The sequence below is a fragment of the Diachasma alloeum genome, unplaced genomic scaffold, assembly GCF_001412515.2.
Source record: "Diachasma alloeum isolate Michigan unplaced genomic scaffold, Dall2.0 Dall_scaffold_00203, whole genome shotgun sequence".
In the NCBI taxonomy this organism is placed as follows: Eukaryota; Metazoa; Arthropoda; class Insecta; order Hymenoptera; family Braconidae; genus Diachasma; species Diachasma alloeum.
Genome location: NW_021680368.1, coordinates 179,975 through 200,971, shown reverse-complemented (window position 1 = coordinate 200,971; position 20,997 = coordinate 179,975). Strand labels below are relative to the sequence as shown.

Here is a 20,997-nt window from a genome sequence, read left to right as displayed (position 1 = left end):
AAAACCCAAGAGATGAAGGAAGTTGCCCTAGCCTACTGCCTTTTTTCGCTGAGATCCAGAGACTTGAGATGTAAGGGACATTATAAGAAGTTCTTCGCCATAACAACGGCATTATCATCAAAGAAAAAGAAAAACCGATGATTAGCGTAGTTATGTTTCAAGTAATTCTCAATATTTGTTGATAAGAGATTTTTTCTAAACTCCAATTATTCAAATTCAACTGTGAATTTTTTGGAAAAATAATCGACTTTTCCGGAATCAGCAACCCAAGAAACACAGAAGCCACACATGAAATTTTATGGGTACCTACTGAAACTGAACAGGGTCACTGGGATCATACTGAGCTAATTTCGAACAAATAGTTTCTTGACTTTTTTCCAGAAATTCATGTGTATTTCATCCCTCCCTGTATACTGATAACTGCAATCATTTTCTTATTCCAATCGATTTTTAATTGACATTACGCATGATTTGTTCTGACGTTTTGATGGAAAACGATGTGGTTACGTGGGTTATTTCACACTTGTTATGAGCCGTGATTATGAAGCGGTAATAGGATACGTAATGCTGTGTATTATGCGGAGATACAGAGAGATTGTCTGCTTCGAGCGCAGATTACTCCATTCTATGTATTTCTCTTTTTCATTTGTCTCCTTTTCCTTCTTTCCCTGGTTTTCTACTCTTCATTTAAGAAAATTGGAGATTATCCTCAATGAAAGTTCGTCAATGAGAAATCGTGAATGATAATCACAAATGACAAAACTTCATTCAGAGATTCGTTTAACATTATGCAACTCTAATAGGAAATTCTTACTTTCGGATAGTCATCAACATGTTTTCTTCAGATACTAAGTGATTATTTTTTTAAATTTGAACTCACAGGAAAAATACCGGAGTTCATGTTTGTTAATCACATGATGAGTACCATCGAGTGAAGATTTATAATCTTACACTAAAATGAATCAACAGATTGTAAATAAGAGTTCCAAATCAAATAAAGGATTTTTTCTAATCACTCATATTTGTTGTTTTAATGTAATTTTTTATTTGGAGTGAGTGTTTTTCCAGTTAATTAACTCTAGTCTAGTTATCAAACGCGACCCTGCAACTCTGATCACCTCCGCGGGGATTCCCCGCTGTGTTATTTAGACTCTAGTGTTACCGACTGCACTCTACACTAGGGATGTGAAATGACCGTGATTTTTCAATTCGGTCAGGTCAGGCAAAATTGACCATTTTCTGACCATTTTCTGACACCGAGATAATTCCCCATGCAAAATGATCGTCATGAACAACCAGCGTCAAAAATTTGAGGAAATAACCAAAATTCCTCTATATAGATGCAAATTGACGGTCATTTTATTTTTGATAATTTTTTCGGTCAGATTTTTGGTTATTTTATTTCATTAGTTAGGAATTGAATCGCATTTCATAATTTAAAATTAATGTTTATTGGAACGAATTACAACACAATCATAAATTCGATACTCGAGATCACTCATGATAAACTCATGAACTTAATAAACGTCAACAAAATTAATAAAATATAGATCTCTGTATATATTATGTTTTTGATCAAAAACTTCATATTAAATTAGGAGGATGCTGGATGAGGCTCGCCTTCAGTCCTTCTCTCCTTAATTCGCATAATTGCCACCGGGTCTCTCATCTAGTTCGCTCAGCTCTTCACCTGAATTGCTTGCTGAACGAATTTAGTTATCTAGTGTCGCATAGACCCCTAGTGGCGACGTAGGGTCTCTATGAACGCCAGTAATCTTGCCGACACCGAGTAACCGAATAAAAATTTCTGTGTCATCTATATAGATGAGAATTGACCGTCAGAATTGAATTGGTCATTTTTTGAATTCCTGACCGAATCGTCAGATTTATGGACATGGTAATTACCCGTCATGACCGCGGTAATTGACCGTCATTTGACCGGTCATTTTTGTCACTCACACCCCTACTCTACACTGTCCGGGCGTGTTCAGCGAGGTTCCGACAACGTCGCGTGAGGAACAATTATATTTAACATGTGAAAAAATAATTCACCTGTTCGAAACAATTTGTTTTCTTTAGGAATTTCGGGAAATATATTGTTTTAAAAACTACTATAATTCTTTAGACACTTCAATTGAGAAAGTCAAATTTTTTTTAATGTTTTCGGTTAGCTAGTCAATTGTAAACGAAGAAAAAAGACGCGCGGCGGAGTTCTCCTCATATCGTGACCAATCTAGAACTCCCTAAATTCATAAAATAAGCGGAAAATAATAAACGAGTGCTTTTGAATACTAAAATTAAAAATAATTAATTATTAAGGGTAGAGGAAGAAGGGGAGGGTTTTTAATTAGTTATTATTATTATTTCAAAAGTGTTTTGAAATAATAATTGTATAAATACACATTGAGAAAAAAATGCGAGGTTAAATTTTTAATTTGATTCAAATAATAATCCTTTTGTGGAATAGTTCTGTTCCAGAAAATTGAATATTGGAAAATTCATGGAATTATCCAATTATTGTCATGTGTCGAGATTTCCTTATTATTAGACACTTTCAACACTAATAATTCCTTGAAACCCAGTTTTAATGACGTTTTCATTCATTTGAATCGAAAATGAGAGCAACTTAATCGTTAAACCATGAACTAAAAAGAATGCCGGAAATTAGAAATCTAATTAATAGTACCATTTTCTCAATCATTGAGGTATTCCATGTCAAATCAGTCAAATCTTGATCCTCATCCTGTCAGAAGTGAATGTGGATTTTTTACAGGGCTAAGAGGCTTGAAAAACGATCTCCTGATGTTCTCGAAATTTTTCTACCGCCCACTGCGGCTGAAAATTTCCCTACACCTTCTGGATTTGTCCCATATTTGATGCTGCACACAATTTCATTGACTGTAAAGGTAAAACCATAAATTTGTCAACAACCTGATAAGAATGATTGCACTCGAACCCAGGTAAGACAAAAGCGAGTGCAATGTTCATTGGCTCACCAGTGAAAGTATTCTCCACTGACGGCAACTAGCATCTGCATTTCTTCGTACGACTTGACTTACTACGTACCGAGCTTTCCCACTTACAATATCTAGTAATTTTTCGTAGAGAAAATCCAACACTCAACCGGTGCAACAAAATGTTTCTCTCCATTGGATTAATCGTCACTCATTTCGTGACATTCAGTGTTTCCCAGACACCTCGTAAATATTTTGAACCCTGTTACCATAAAAACAAAGATTTTTGTATCATAAATACTTTTTATATTCTCCAGCTGAATATGTTAAACAGTGCTCCAGAAGTGATCCGCAATTGAAATCATGTTTAATCGATGCTCTTCATCATTTGAGACCTTATCTCAAGGATGGAATACCGGAAATTGAATTACCATCGGTGGAACCGTTTAAGGTAAGTTTTGGCTATTCATCAGAAAATATTTTTTGTCAGATATTTCTTTAGTCACCAAAAAAAAACTCGAAATCTTTGTTGACACAAGGTCTTTCGAAAAGTATTTGCTAAATAGTCTGAATGGAATTTTTTAATGCACCTTCCCCCAACTGTGTTTATTGTAATATTGCAATCGTTCGATATTTATTTATTTTAGTTTTGCTTGAAAATTATGTAGAATTATCTGCAACGTAAAAATTCAAAGTTTGGCGACAATGTTCGAATGTACCGGTATCCGCTGCCCTCCTTTTAAAGGTCAATTTTTTCTAAGTTAAATAATTAAACAACTGAAACAATGTTTATAAATCTGCAATTTTTTTAGATAGTAAATATCGATTTCGACGAACTCGTAATTCGAAAGATAATTTTGGACCGATCGGTACATTAGTTATGAAGGTAGAGCGATTTGTTTTCCGATAGTTTTCCACCAATATCTCAAAAAATATTCAACCGATTTTAATCATTATTTTTTCTAAATATTCGTTTCAGAGTTCTCTATCGCAATGAATCAAAATGTATTATAAATGTATTGTATAATTCGAAATCTTTCCATCTCTCTGTTTTGCACTTAAAAACTTTATACACACTCCAACTTTTGAAAAGATTGCGATATTAACTTTATATTTGGCTTCAGCCTTCTCTTATCATTCCAATGATTTGTATTGAAGATTGATTAAATCAAATGGTTTGTCTCGGAGGAATCATACCTTTATAGATGGCCCATTCCGCCAAAGATCGTACGAGTCTCTGAATTTTCGCCAATTTTTTGTTGCTGTTCTTGATACTTACGTACAGAAAAGAAGATTTATCGGCTAGTAGAGATCTCGTGCCTTAGAGGCGCTCCGCGTGATTAAACATTTTAAACTTGAAATACTATCCTCTTATTTAACGTGTTGAAAAATGATTAGAAAAAAATTAAAAATATAATGTGTTTTCGAAAATTTTTGTGATCGAAGTTTTTCAAAAATGGTAGTCATTTTGGTCCTCCCCGGGCAGAAAAATTTCTGTCTTTGGAAGATCTTCCAAGAATCTTCGGCAGAAATCTTCAAAAGATTATCTCAAAGAGCTTTCTGGTGACCCCAATAGATTCTGCGGAAGAGAAAATCTTCCAGAGACAATGCTGAAAGATCTTCGGAAGACACCTGTTTTCTACAAAATCTTCCTGAAAGAATGTTGGAAGACCGTCGGAAGATGACTTTTTTTCTAGAAAATCTTCCGGAGAAAATGTTGAAAGATCTTCGGAAAAAACTGTTTTTTTCTGGGAAATTTTCCAGAATAAAAGTTGGCAGATCTTCGGAAGACGACTTTTTTATGTCTTTAAAAAATTGTTCAGTAGTTTTTTCTCTGTTAAAAATTTACAAGATGTAGAAGGATGTTCCCAAAGGCAACGAGTTGAATAGGAGGAGGATTCATTCTTGTGTGTAAACATTCGCAAATGAAATTATTCCGGCGATTACCTGAAAATCAGGGTAGTAGTCTCAACCTCTACGTTTGCATCTTGTCTCTCTCTTTTGGACCTTCTCTATCGATTCACATCTATCTTCATATACTGACGGTTCTTTACCAGTAGGATTCAAGTTGGGTCATCAATCTTGGATTCAGATGGATCTGGGTTATGGTTCATTTAACGCAAAGAAAATGAAGTTGAATTCTAAACTTGACATCTTGAAGTCCCGAGGATCAAAATTTTCCAGTTTGAAAATTTTTCACCTTCAAAATTCCCCAGCATTAAAATTTTCCAGCTTCAAAGTTTTCCACCTTCGAAATTCTTCAGCTCCATAGTTTTTCAGATTCCGAATTTACCCACTTCAAAATCCATTCACTTGAAACCCACCCACTCCAAAATTTCCCCCCTTCAACATGATCCACTGTAAAATTTCCCGCTTCAAAATCCACCGTTTCAAAACTCCCACTTCAAACCCCCACTTCGAAATTTCACACTTCAAAACCACCCGCTTCAAAATTCCACACTTCAACTTCTCCACTTCAAACTGTCGTGTTTCAAACTTCCCCACTTCAAAATTCTCAACTTCAAAATCACACGCTTCAAACATTCCCACTTCAAACCCCCGCCTGAAGATTTCCCACTTCGACCGTTCCCACTTCAGCTGTTCTCACTTCAAACATTTCCACTTTAAAATTTCGAAGTGGGGAATTTTTAAGTAGGAAATTTTGAAATGGGAAATTTTGAAGTAGAAAATGTTAAATAGGCGTATGTTGAAGTGGGTGGATTTTGAAGTGAGTGGATTTTGAAGTGGGTAAATTCCGAATCTGAAAAACTATGGAGCTGGGGAATTTTGAAGGTGAAAAATTTTCAAGCTCGAAAATTTTAATGCTGGGGATTTCAAGATGTCAGGTTTAGAATCCAACTTCATTTTCCTTGCGTTGAATGAACCATACCATGTGAATCCAAGACTGATGGCCCAATTTGAATTCCACTGGTAAAGAACCGTCAGTATATGTGTAAAAAGAGATGTGGTTAATAATAAAGGGTCAAGACCGAGACACAAGATCCAAACGTAGAGGTTGAGACTACCACCGTGATCTTCAATTAATCACCAGAATAATTCCATTTGCGAATGCTTACATACAAGAATGAATCCTCCTCCTATAGATTCAACTCGTTGCCTTTGGGAACATCCTTCTACAACTTGTCAATTTTTGACTGAGAAAAAAATTACTGGACAATCTTCTGAAGACATAAAAGTGGGCAAATCTTCTTCCGAAGATCTGCCAGCTTTTATTATGGAAAATTTCCTCGAAAAAAAAGTTGCCTTCCGAAGATTGTCCAACATTTTTTCAGGAAGATTTGATAGAAAATAAAAGTTGTCTTCCGAAGACCTTTCAGCATTGTCTCTAGAAGATTTTCTCTTCCGAAGAATCTTTTGGGGTCACCAGAAAGCTTTTTGAGATAATCTTTTCAATATTTCTTCCGAAGATTCTTGGAAGATCTTCAAAGACAGAAATTTTTCTACCCGGGGTCCATTTCAACTTCATGGTAAAAATCGAAAAAATTAAAGTTCGAAAGTTGATTGAGCCTGTTCCCAAATCGATCGAGTTCAATTAAAGTTAAAATATTCATTTCGATGTCTTCGATCCCAATCACTCTTAAGATGTTTACCCGTTCGTATGAAGTTCCCAAAATGTTGGAATTTTGTTGCCAATTGTTGTGAGCGATTTTCTTATAAATATCTGAATAACTACTGACTCTGATTTTATATATTGATAATGTCAATACGAATACTAGAGGCGAAACCATTCAGAAGCCCGCAATCCATGTACTGATGACGAAAACAGTACTAATGCACCGCCAAGAAAAACATTTACAGTCGCACGGTTGCGTTCGTCTTTTAATTGTTCGGCTATCGTCGTGGATAACTTGAACAGGAAACATAGAAAGACTTTTTAGAAATATCCTCAGCTACAAAAAACATCTTTCGACATCTCTCTACGTAACGACTTATGAACCAACTTACGGAGAAAAATTTTCTGGAAAAATTATTTTGGAACATTAGAAAAATCGTCATGCTATACCAAAAAAATTATTGTGCGACACTATAAAAATTACTGTGCATCACCGAAAAAATTGTTAAGGGCACCATCGAAATTTGTTTTATGTTGGACGACAGTTTTTCAAAGTGTGCAGATTACACGACGTTTATGATAGTTAGTACATGTATTTTTCTAGAAAATTTTTCTTCGTGTATCATATTAGTCAATAAAGTAAATTTTTTAGTTAGGAAAATCGATTTTAAATATTTTTATCAAGAGATATTTTTCCTTAATTTTCGGATCATAATTTTTTGTTTCGATAACTAGACTAATCCGATGTTTTGAAATCTCTTATTCCTTCAATTCATTAAACAGATGGATGAGCTGACATTGTCCCTAACAGGTGGCATAAACGGTTATCGAGTGCAATTGCGAGAGCTTTTTGTTAAAGGCGCCAGTAACTTCACAGTCATGGACATAAAGCTTGGTTCACCGTTTGAAGCGATTGTTACAATGCCAGTGCTGGCATTGAATGCCAATTACCAGAGGTGAGTCACCCATGAAACTGAATGGATGAAATTGGTCACGATATATATGTTCGAGAACTTCAAGAATAATTAAAGATATACATATAGAAACAAAAAAGTGAAAATAATATCGAGAGACATTTTTTATAAAAAATTTCCAGATCCATAGAACATTCTTCGATTGTTTTTCTCTAGAACTAAGGTAGATGATTCAGTGTCTGATCAGCCAAGTCCAGTAGCCTATTAATAAAAAAAAATAAAGTCCAGTAGCCTGAATCAAACATGAATAACAATAAGAGAGGTTAATCAAACTGCAAGAAAATGAAAAGAAAAATACGATGTTGAAAAAATATGGTCTTGGAGACTATTCCTGATCACCGCTTCTCCTTACGCATGAGTTTCTGATCATGAGTAGGCTGGAATTCAGGATTTGATTAAAATCTTCGGTTTGATATTTTAGGCTCCTAGAGAATTTCCACATTTCATTTTTTTTGCAATCGCATATTCATTCCAAGAAAATCAACACCTCATTTCCAATCATTTTATTGCCTGCCCGTATATACTTTTTTCAATCATCTTGATCGCTGTAATCAACATGATGATCAAAGCGAGGAGAACATGACGTAAATGTTTACACTGATCAAACTTTGCAACAAGAATTCCGCAAAAATCGATTGACTATGCTAAAAAAAAGGCTAAGAATATGGTTTATTATCTTACTAGTTTCAGAGATATTTGCAATGTAAATTCGATAAATTTTTTGACCAATTCTCTGTTTTTTTGCATGAATGCTAGGCAATTCAGTGAATAATTCTGATCGTTTTAGTTCTGGGGTATTAATTATCCTTCCTGCAAGTAGCAACGGCACATTTCACGCCAGATTCGATTACGTTGAGGCCCTAGTCAGGGGCACGTTGTCCACATCCATCAAGGATGAGAAAACCTATCTCCATGTTGAGGAACTTGATGTGCAGCTACGCGTTAAGGACGTATTCATGCGCGTCAGGAAAGACTCCACTCGTAATCGCATAATTAGTGAGTAATAAATTCTTATTTCTCTTTTCATTTTCCGCAATTTCCGATTCCCCTGGGAAGTGGTGAAAGGAGAAAACCAGAAAAAAATAAGTAACCATTATATCCTGAATATCTCTGGAACGTTTAAGTACTCTGGAAATGTCCGGAGACGTTTTTCCTACTTTATAAAATTCTCCACAGAAAATTACTTTTTACATTTTTTTTCTCTAAGCTCAGGAGTTCCTGAGATATTTTCGAAAGTGGCTACGCAAGAAGTCCCATTGAATCACTAGATGATTTCTGTGACGCCGTATTTTAAATCAAATTCAATGATTCATTGAATTCAACATTGCCCCAACGTTCAATTTTGTCTTTTTTGCTGAATATTGGTTTCAAAATAATTTTTTTCAGCAACAGATTATGCAATCAATCTCATGATCGAACTCGGTCAAAAGGTGATTCCCGAATGTGTGTGTGTGTGTGTGTGTGCGCGCGCCCGGTTCCATTATCTGCCGAACGTTATCTAAATTTATTTTTTTGTTCGATTTTTATCTCGAAATTTCAACTTGATGCTCCGTTACTGAAGGACATCCGAAACATTTTGAAAGAGCGTTTTTAATTAATATTGAAGAGTGGTTTCAGTAGAGGAGATATGAATAATGTATAATTACCGTGGCAAATGGCGGCCCGTCAGTTGCTATCGTGGAAGTGGAAAGACGAAATAATAAATCCTTTGGCATACCGCAACAAGACGATTATACGAAAAAATTATTGTAATATTTTTAAGCATCACACTTGTACGATGAATTACTCATCACTTACGCCAATCTCTTCCATTGATAATTGTACTGGCGATCAGCTGTCACTTTTGAATTGAAAACATGGGAAAATCGCTCTTTCTTTGTTTGTTTGCGCCCCCGACAGCAGTGGCAGTTGATGGACAGTACAATTTTCAATAGAGTAGATTCATGTAAATGATAAATAGTGCATCGTAACATTGTGATACAAAAATTCTTAAAAATATTGCAAAATTTTGCAAAGAGCTTCTTTTCATATACTTGTCTGGTTGCGCTGTGCCAAAGGATTTATTATTTCGTCTTTCCTCCTCCCATAGAAACGACTGACAGGCCCCCTGGTAACAATCTAATGTGGTTTGGAGCTCCCCCGGTCTTTACAGGGCGACATTCGGTGTTCCGCACTGATAGAAAAAATCTCTGACACGTAGAGTACAAGTTCTTGGCTCAAGAAACTACATCATTCGCGCCGTTTTAACTGAATGAATTCTTCATGACTTTGGATCAAAGAAATAGGGGAACTTGGCATAAAGTATTAAATATTGGACGGAAAGAGCAGGAAGTTTCGCGTGCATCATAATGCTTTCCATATTAGATCAGACTCGCTGGCAAGAATCTCTTGGCGGAAAGTAATCTTGCTTACATTTAATATCAATCTGATGAAGTTTCTCTTGTGTGTAGAATTCGTACTTTTCACTATAGATAATTCTGTTTTTCATGATTTTCGATAGAGGTGATAGGGTTTCCAATCAAGTAAATCGGTCCTGAGGGCACACATCTTCCTCTCAGAATATACTTCAATTAGGTAAAACTAAGAATCTCTTGTATCAAGAGATTCATGGTCAAAACCCCATTCTCTTGTCTCAAGAAACCACTGCTGTCGTGTCAGAGATTTTTTCTATCAGTGCGGCGACGCTACGCATAAGCGTCTGAGCAACACGCTCACGAGCGTCCGGGCGAGTGCGCCCAAGTGCGCTCTGCGGCCGATATGAAGGAGCTCACGAATGAGGTTATTCTTGCATTTCTAATTCGTTAGAGAATATGTTGAATATTGACTAAAAACAATTAAATATTTCGGCATTTGTCACGCTAATTATACATTATTCATATCTCCTGTAATAAACTCATTCCTCAATATTAACCCTTACACCAAACTCCCGGTCTGCGGGACCGCTATCGAATCTTTTACAGTATATAACTATTGATAAATGTAAGAAAAAACTTTGAAACTTTCAGTAGCTTATTATTTCATCGGTTCTAATGGATACAATGCGTTTTTGATTTTTTTTCACCCCGATAAATCTCTGAAACCACCAATGTTTCGTCTAATTTATACGAAAAAACATGTTCATAACAAACTTTTATGTGCGAAGAAAAAAAATTTAATTAAAGATACTCATACGTCTTGCCTCTTCTGTTCAACCCTTCCCCGTTTGACCCTTCCATCGTTTAACTGGTCCTTGTTTGATCTTTCCCCGTTTTAGCCCTCATTTCAGTAGCGAAGTGGTCAAACGGTTTAAGTCGATTTTGGCTATTGGCCAGTTTTCAATGAATATCTCGAAATCTAAGGGAGATACCAAAATTTTTCTCATAACCTTTTTAGTAGCACTCAATTTACTCTACAAAAAATGTTATTATAAAAATCTCGCTATTCCCCTTAAATTCGGAAATATTTCTAGAAAACTCAACTAAAGACTAAATTGACTTAAACCGTTTGACCACTTCGCTACTGATTTGAATCTTTAGTTATAGAAAGTATTGATTCATTCGCTCAAGAGCAAATGGGAAATGCGATCTAGACGAAGGAGTGGTCTGGCAGACCGCGAGGTACGGTAAACGTGCGTTTTCGGAGGGGTTCGATGTAAAGGTTAATCAAAATCGCTCTTTCAAAATGTTCAGAATTTTTTTCTACTTTTTTTCAATCCAAATTCATAATTTTCAAAGGTCTGAGTAAGGGGGCATCCAGTTCAAATTTCGAGATAAAAATAGAACAAAAAAAGCCATCTAGATAAGTTCGACAGATAATGGATCCGAACCTTCAACGATTATTTTTTCAGTTATCGTCGAAAAACGATCGGTCACATGCAATACATACATATGGTCTAAAAATAACACATTCAAACTCCTGACGCCAAAATTAGTTATCCTGAAACAAAAAATTCCAATTTTGGATTTGACGAATACAATGCTTCCATTTGGAAATAAACATGTAATTTAGTTTTTCTACTCGATTTCCATCATGTTATTCTCAAAAATTCCCAACCAGTAAATTTGGTCAACTTATTTCACTAGACTCCTTCCGTCCCACGTTATTCTCAAAATAATCTGCGAATATCTGTAGAATTTTCTCTTCCTAGTACTTCACGCATTTAATTATTAATCAATGTAACATCTTAACTCTTCAAGGTGAAGCAACGAATTTATTCCTCCGTGAAAATGGTCAGGAAGTGCTGAAAATCATGGAGCCACAGTTGAAGAAGAAATTGTCAGTATTATTTTCAGGTATTGTTAATCAATTACTGCGCCATGTACCAGTGGAGACGTTTCTTCTACCATAACAGTGAGATAATGAAACCCATCTCAACTAGTTTCTATTCTCCGTTATTTTTTTTTATCTGCTGGTGCATGTTACAAGATAAGCTGATACTTCTTTATTGATACTATTCAATTAATATGAAAGACACACAGTAGGGATATTAAATGTAAAATGGTTGTTAAATTAATTCAGTTATACAACAGTTTTTCAAATTTATTTATATTATTTTATTCGGCATGTGCAAAAATTGAATTATGAATTGAAATGTTGGAAAACATTTCGCAGTGAATGCAACTTTCCACTCGAGACTTTCTAAATGATGGCAGAGTTGACGCCTGAACCCGTCATTTTTTGTCTTTATTCATATATTTTTCTCTTCTTTAATAGTTTCTTCAGTCTTCAGTAGCTGAATTACTAAGATTTCTAAATTTCAACTGAATGTTACAAAAGATTTCATTACAAAGATTTCCAGGAATTGTAAATGTTGGATTCGCAATCGAAGGAAACCGACTTTTGAGCAAACATAATTCAGTTGTAACATAGTGGAAAGGCATATCGACTCATCAACGGTCGAATTAGCCTAGTGGAGAGTGGATTTAGGAGAAAATGCCAAAAGACCATTTTTGTGGGGAATGTCATCGTTCACAAATAAGGCTTTCTCACATTTTTCCTAAAACCACTTATTATTGAGATGATTACACATTTGAGAAAAATGCCCTATTTACGTTGTCTTTCGCCACTTAGCTGCCGAATTCTTTCAAGGAGAAATGGAATAAATTGGTAAGACAATGCCCTTTTTGGATCAAGGGAAGGTCTTCGAGAATGAGAGATTGGCGAAGATTCCGTTGATGAGATCTTTAAGACTAGCATTCCAGGTTTTTGCTGCAAATGGCAGCATTCCACGGTAGAGAATCTCCCAGTATTCATTTGCGAAACTAAGAGCTGCTCTCGCTGTAAAAAAGTAGAAAATATTATAAGTAATTAAAGTGAATCAGTATAGTGACACCGGTATAATTAACAATAGATACTGCATACGGTAATGATTGTCTTTTATTAATGGGTAACTTCAGGCATTACATCCCCAATAACAATTGCTAGAAGATTTTTTTTTGTAGCTATTTAAATTTGTAACGAATCATATTCTAAAACGTTTCTTTCTAAAATCATTCATTGTTAAGATATTTTAATGATAAAGAAGTAGGGAAGTAGTAGAAAATGGATTCAAAAGTAATAGGTGAAGGTTTCTCAAAAGAGCTAAAAAATGAGTGATTGATGGATTAAATCGGGAAGAAGCTTTTTTGTAGATGAAGAAACTCCCTCCCCCTTCAGGGTTTTGGATATTTAAGAATATTTGGTCTATCTGAACAATGCAGAGAACTGAATCAATATCAATGCTTCAATACTTTCTGTAATTCCTTTACAGGCCATATGGAAAATACACACAAGTGTTTCTCCACACGAGCAATGAAAATCAATTCTGAAATTGCTACTAACTCGTAAATTTCAGTAGTAAAGCGGTAAACCGGGTTAAGTCGATTTTAACTTTGGGTCAGTTTTTGATAAATATTTCAAAATCTAGGAAAGATAGCAGAATTTTTCTCACCATCTTTTTTATAACCCTCAATTGGCACTACAAAAAAGGTCGTGACAAAAATTTTTATATTTCTTTTAGATTCCGAGATATTCGTCAAAAACTGGCCAATAATCAAAATCGACTTGACCCGGTTTACCGCTTCGCTACTGATTTGAATAGAATATCAATAAGTTCAGTAGTTTCTCTACGTTATCCATCAATCGGCAATGTGGGAAAAATACTGAACTTATCGATGCCCCGCTCAACCTCATGTTTAAATAGCGGGATGTTTGAAGTTATGTACATGTGTCTATCAGAATTCGCCTTGTGGTATCTGTAATTCGAATCCCACGCTGTATAAATCATTACCTGTCATTCTCATATTCCTAATTCATTGAATATTTGTTCCCAATAGCTCTCATCATTTGGATCAGATATCAATGAATTTCAACTCCAATATGCGCATGAATATAAATTCATTGTACAGTACATATTATGTTAAAAAGAAACGTGAACAATTTATGATGTGCGATAAGTCATTCGGCAGAACCAAATTCATGTTGATGTTCGAAAATCCCTTAAGCAGCAATTTCAAATTTTATTTCCGTTGTTATTCAGTAGCTGCAATTGAATACTTTAAATGAATAGATTAAATAATCTATCAAAACATTTTTATTCAATTCTTTTCATCGTTCAAATACCCTCTGACCACACTGCAATATTTTCAAAATCACTTGTTCCTGAAGTGATCTTACTGTAATGCAGAATTTGTTAATTATTTTGTACTCACTGAGCTGTTGATTTCCATTGAACAAGTCAGAAGCCCAAATTTTCATGTCTCCAACCTCGGGCGTGAGACTGAGCCTCTCCACAACCCATTTGTCACTAATTACTGGCCCCTCGAGCACGAGCATGCATCTGACGTCCGTCATACTGATATTGAATTGTCCTAAACAGAAGGAAATGGTTGAAAATGGTAAAGGATAATTTTACGATGTTTATCCATGTTTGAGAAAAATTCTGTAATTTTGAGACTAATGGGAGTACGCAAGTAATTATTCCTTATAATGAAGAAAAATTAGTAACACTAGTTTATACACAAATTAAAGTAGCTCTACCCCTACGGCTGGACTCGTTGAGTGCTTTTGAAAATAAAATATTCCAAAAATAATTTTTTTGATGTCCAAATTATTAAAATAATTTATAAAGGACATAAGTATAAGAATTATTTTATTATTAATTGTTTTCAATAAAAGTGTGAATAAATAGATTTTCAATTGACTAGCTTCGAAAAATTAGTGGCAACACTGCAGGATAATGTGACGGGTGAGAGAGGTGAGAGAGGTCCCACCAAGTGACAGCTGACCGAGCCGTCGTTGCCACGTCTACTCCTGTTCACAGTCTCCCGTGATTCTGGTTGGAAATTGTTAATAATAAAAAAAACTAAACGATAAATCGTTATCTAACAGGTGCCAATATTTTTTATTATTTTTTTCTCGTTTTTAGGAAAGAAAATTAGATTTTAATCTTTGTTTCAACCGGAGCTGTGTCAAATTTAGCGTTTTTCACATAAGACCCTGTGTTAAATAATGAATTTTCAACATGTTCATTTATAAGAACTTGAATGACAATTAAATGAGGAAAAAAATTACGATTACGAATCACACAGTTTTTAGGCGATTTGTTATAGTTTTTAAAAATCTTTGAATTGAAAGATAACCTCCTAAGGGTAGAGCTACTTTAAATATACTATTGCCACGGATGTCAAACCCTATTTTTCATCACAATGTATGGATAAGGAGATTTTGCCACGCCAGGCGTGCGTAAAATTTCACTTTACGCACATGTGATGAAATAGTATATTTCGATACGATAGCGGGAAAGTGTTTTTGGGCTCGTGGAAGGTTTATAGCATGATCCGAAAGCGAGTGATATAAGCCCACGAGTCTAAAAACACTTTTCCCGCGAGTATGGAACCCTATTTTTCATCACAATGTGTGGGAAGTGGGGTTTTGCGCACGCGAAGCGTGCGTAAAAGGTTACTTTACACACAGCGTGATGAAATATACTATTTTGTGATACCTGCCTCAAAAGTGCACTTTTCGAAGTGGTTTAGTGTACGCAAAGCGGTCAGTTTCCGCACGCCGTGCGTAACGTTCACGAGCGTGCGTAAAGCTTCGTTTTACACACTCGAAACTCACTTTACGTACTCGTGCACAAAATCAACCACATTACCCCGACTACCGTTCCGGACAGTGAACTCGGCAGATACTACAAAAAAAAGAGGACGTGTTACACGTGCGTGTGAAAAAGTGGAACTTTACGCACTTGTAACACAATATACTATTTGAGAAATATAACTGTGTCTATTAGTTGAAAAAAATGAAGTTCTTGCGATTTTGGATGAACATCCTAAAAAACGGTTTTACCCTTTCCGCCAATTCTAAAGGCTCCAATGGTTCCCTCGGCCTTGTAGTCACCCTCCACGAGGACCTTGGGCAACTCGTAGTCAATGTCAAGACGGAAGTGGTCGTCCTCGTGGTAGGGTCTCACTGATAAGAAACGCGCTTTGGCTAGTCCATAGGATTTGGAGTTTCTTACAGATATTCTTCCAGTGACTTCACCAACTGCATAGTTGTTATTGGATACATCCACCACGAAGGGATCCAACTGGGGCACGTTCAGCTCAGGAATGCCTTAATTACATTAATTAATACATAATTCATTGCATGATTGTGTGATTGTAGAAGTCGTATCTAGTTACAACCATAATTGATTAAGAATTGATTCCATCACCATGTAAATATTTTGAAAATGCAAGGTGTTGCCAAGAAAATGTCGAAATAAGAACTTTTCTGTTTTCTTCAAAAACTTCGCAGTAAAACATGTCTCTTGAAATTTTTTCAGGAAGTCAATAATTATCGTGGAAATCAATGAGAACTTCGGTACCATTTTCATCGCTACCCCTTTTGTTGATTATGTGAAAAACGTTTTTTTTGTGTAGAGTAACAAATGGAATGGTGTTGAAAATGAATTCATATTTTCATTTCTTGTGGCAGGAAAATAACGTGACGTGAGCACCTTGTTCACAAATTTCAGGGAGATATAGAATAGAAAATCGGGAATTCAAAGGTACAAAAATTACTAAATTCCGATAATAGACTTTCAAATAATGAACATTAGAATTTTTCAATATTTCAGCAAATTACATTACGATTGACTACCACTAGATTGGAAACCATGACGTAGGTGTCAATGGGACTTGATATGATAGTTAATATGAGTCTTCATGTTGATAAAATTATCAGTTCATGGTTGCAATGAACATTGCTCAAACTATCGCACTAATGGTGATCCAACTATCGCGCATAATGCCACTGAAATCATCGTATTAAATATCGCCATAATTGTCATGCCATCGCCATTTTCAATCATGGCGGCATGGCGGGAGCCCAACATGATGTTATTGGGCGAATCATTGAAAAATTCTAACGCTTACTATTCAAAAATTTATTATCGTAATTTCATAATTCTTATGCCATTGACTTACTGATTTTTCATTCTATATTCCCTCACAATTTGTAAACAAGGTGCTGACGTCTCCCTGTATGAACACACTAGTTCCTGCCAATTCATTTGCAAATGAATTGAGTTGCATAAGAATTTTCAACCTAAATTTGTAGGAAATTGACTTAGACTATTTGAGGGAAAATCATTAATGGTTTCAGAGTGATGTAATGAGAATACGTGAAAAGCAAATTCATATATTTGTTCTCCCTGGTTTAGGATAAAAGTAATAAACGAACGTATGCGGAAGTTTGCAAACTGATGTGCAATGATTTACGTTACATTAGGATTCTCCAGTGATGAGATGACCATTCTTGATTTGTCCTCAAACGATTTCCACTATTTTATGCAGATGAAAATTATTATCACGATAAATTTCTTATACAACACAAACCAATTGCAAATGAATATGCAGAGCTCACTGTATGCATTTTTATTATTCTTCTCCTGTATCAAGGAACTAAATTAACGAAATTTACAAAAATAAAACAATTTAGTGAGACAATCAATGCGTAATTATACTTTGTTATCATAAAAATGTCTTCAACCCGAATGACTCCATAACGAAGAAAATTCCATTAAAAAATATCTTTGAACATTTTCCATTAAGTCTTTAATCACCACGACGCCTTCATTTTTAATCCGCCGACAAAAATTTTTTCCGACAATCACTCAAAAATAATTTCTAAAAATTCAGTAAAAGTTTAAAAAAACGCACCATTAACGAAAATTGGCCAAGCTTCTTGAATAGCAAGCCTCAAGCATGAGGCGTAATCGTCCGAATCCTTCTTGCACGTCTTGACAGCCTCCGCTGGAAGAACAGCAAAACTCATAGAAAACGCAAAAATTCCACGAAAGCTCGTAAAAATAACAAAAAGTAAAAAAAAACTTACGTAAATCAACTTCACGTGAATGGACGAGAGCAGACACACAAATCACGAGAATAATTACCTTCCAAAGCGCCATATTTACACAGATTCAATGAAAACAATATGAGAAAATGACGGGTCTGGCACTAACTTGGGATGCGAGAGGCCCACTGTTTCACTTTATATAGTTTTTCGAGCCCAAGGACTCGCAGCCGTGTGTCGAGTAGTTGCGTTGCAAAATTGCATGTCATTAAATTGCAGAAGAAAAAACTATCTGGGGGTGGGGGAGAGGTGGATGCAGGTGCAACTGAGAAATACTAATGATGAATGTTGTTGGTGGATAGGGATAAATGCATTCATGAATTTGATTTTTCGATTTTTTTCTTTCTTCATTTTATTACTATTTATGTGGACAAGTTAAGAGAGGAAACGAAACATGACAGAGTCATTAAGTCTGAGGTTTCAGCTATTAAAACACATCTTTTATTTAGTTGATGGATCTTCAGTGTCAATTAGCGGGGAATAATTCACTTGCTTCATTTAATTTGACACTCAAACGGTTTATTAATATTCTTGACACCTTTTTCCTTTTGTTTTTTTTTCGTTTCAATGCCCATGAAAATTTCCATTGTTGTTTTATTTCTGCATTCCCGATTTCTAATGGGAATATTTATTCATCAAGGTTTATTAATTAGGTGATCACCTTGGGAACGAGTGGCCTTAACGAAAAATATCAAGAGACATATTTTATAAATTTTGGAGGAAAACCAAAATTTCCTCCGCAAGTTTATTCGAAACGTCTCTCATTTTCGAGATATTCAAGAAATTCCGAAAAAAGTTAATCAAATTTTGATTGTTTATGAATCAGGTAATTAGCTTGAAAATTACACTGAGAGAAAAACAGCAAATTTCTCAAACAAGTCTTACTTGCGCCAAACATGCAAAACGTGCGCCGAGATTAAAAATTTTTATCACAAAATTCGAGTTGGTATTTTCAAAAAAAAATTATTCTCTGTGCAAACCTGAAATGTAATTTCTACCACTACTTCTTCGTTATTCGATACTCCCATACGTATTTTGCTCCCGGCAAACGCTCGTTTTATACACTGATAGAATGATTCATTTATTCCAAACGAGATTCGTTAACTATCAACGAATGGTAGAGTTGAATATGACCAAATGAATATTCGTTAATAGTTAACGAATGGTTCACTTGAATGGCGAAAGTCAAGTCAAACAAGGCTCCTCAAATATACATTCGTTAACTATTAACGAATGAACATTTGGTGAGACCGAATAGACCCTAACCTCCAACCAAAATCCATTCGTTAACAATAACTAATCCGTTCTATCAGTGTACGAGACAAGGGGGAGTAGTTTGTCATTTTGGCTATTCAATAATCACAGATAAAAAATGAATTTTTAAATGAGATAATAATAATGATATGACAGCAACCTTATAACTGAGGGATAAAATATTGCTTGATAAACTTCGCTCTATAAAAGATATTGTTATCCTGAAAAGGTACCGTCTTATAGGAATGTTGCGCCTCTTGAATTAAATATTTCGTTGTTGAAAGCAGAGCAATTATTCATGTTTAAGTTCACCAATTATTACCAATAATTTTTTTGGTAATTTTCAACTGACGATTTTGTTGGCCCGAACAAGACTTGTTTGAGAACGTGTTCGTTTTTCTCTCAGTTTAATAGTTTTATCAAAGAATATCGAAAAGCCGTGGTTGTAGATCTGAAAAATTAGAAGAAAAAAAAATTGTCAGTTCTGTTCTGGAAGCAATATTCCCCCAGATAATTCGCTCAATAGGGGTTGTTCAACTGTTACGTAAGCAAATTTTTAGGCTATTTTGACCCCCTCCCCTTCCTATGTCAGCATATTCCCTATATGGATAACACGTGCTGTCAGAAATCCTGGACCCCCCCCCCTCTACTATGCTTACGTAATACTTGAATACCCCCACACATCAACATGTAACAAATCGAATTAGTTATCGTTTGATTAACTTTTTTTTCTTTTTTTTTCTTTTCAATGCCACCGAAAATTTCCATGTTTTTTTCGTTTTCACATTTTTATCACGTCCATCTTCTCTATTTAATATTCTCTATTGTTTTTTTTTTTCATTTCAATGCCACCAAAAATTTCCATATTTTTTTCATTTTTATATTTTTATTGCGTCCAACTTTTCTGTTTACTTTATCCCCTTCCATCCTGCGGTTTAATGTCGTCAGATAGGAATTATAATTCTTGCAACGTGTTCCGAAATTATATATAATAATTCACTTCTTTATTCTCAATTTTCATTCATGAACATTAAACATAAAATAAAATGCAAAAACTTGTTTCTTCGTTTCTTTGTTTCTTTGTTGTTGTTGGCTTTCGCAAGATGAGGGATGAAGTGAAAAATGTGGAAACTGCACCTATTTTTCCAAGATGAATTGTTCGCGATGGTATGCAACGATGTGTCTAATTGATATCTTTTTATTTACATTTTTTTTATTGTTTACCACTCGAATGATGTTGGCAGGTTGAGTTCCATGCATAGAGACAGTATTTATATAATCACAGTACATCAGAGAGGGAGATGTGATGTATTGGAAACGAGTGGATGCCCTTGGACATCCTGGGATGTTGAAACGAGTTTCTTTTGTGGTGTTACATATCTATTAGGGATCAAAGTCACCTGTCGTTGGATTTTCCTTCGCATTTATGAGGATTTTTTTTTCCATTTGTTCACAATTTCTCGTAGGTGATCCTTGATACAGATCGAGGAATCAATTACATTCATTGATTAGTGAATAAGGACAATGTCGTATAATTATTTTGATATGGTATTACGTTCACCTAGCATCACATTCGTACCCCACGCACTGAATGCTATCGACCTATTGGTCAATGATACGGATTTCTTTAATTTATTCGGAATTGGTTATTAAGAGGCAAATGTGAGTCATTTCATTATAACGCAAATTATTCGGCTCTTGTTGTTATAAACTCTAAAATTTTAGTTTTTATCACTTAGTTTATGTATGTATTGTCAAAAATATAGTGCGCCAATTTCCGGGACATTTTTTGGAAATTCTTATCAAGTTCCACTAAAATTTCTTGCAACTTAGTGATTGAAAATTCATAATTGAGGAAATCAATGGAAACTGTAAATTTTAGTTC

The 20,997-nt window shown here is 35.1% G+C and overlaps 2 protein-coding genes across 2 annotated transcripts; one reads left to right on the top strand and one right to left on the bottom strand.

Moving 5' to 3' along the window:
• Positions 1-3,136: 3,136 nt before the first annotated feature.
• Positions 3,137-11,829, top strand: LOC107036082. Its single transcript, XM_015253816.2, has 5 exons — positions 3,137-3,200; positions 3,272-3,405; positions 7,312-7,484; positions 8,290-8,498; positions 11,678-11,829. The coding sequence occupies exons 1-5, from the start codon at positions 3,137-3,139 to the stop codon at positions 11,827-11,829; spliced, it is 732 nt and encodes a 243-aa protein (XP_015109302.1).
• A 165-nt stretch (positions 11,830-11,994) lies between these two features.
• LOC107036081 lies at positions 11,995-18,019 on the bottom strand. The gene is made up of 5 exons (XM_015253815.2): positions 17,841-18,019; positions 17,666-17,758; positions 15,810-16,076; positions 14,171-14,329; positions 11,995-12,758 (listed from the first exon to the last, which is right to left on the bottom strand). The coding sequence occupies exons 1-5, from the start codon at positions 17,911-17,913 to the stop codon at positions 12,610-12,612; spliced, it is 741 nt and encodes a 246-aa protein (XP_015109301.1). The 5' UTR covers positions 17,914-18,019; the 3' UTR covers positions 11,995-12,609.
• Positions 18,020-20,997: the final 2,978 nt, after the last annotated feature.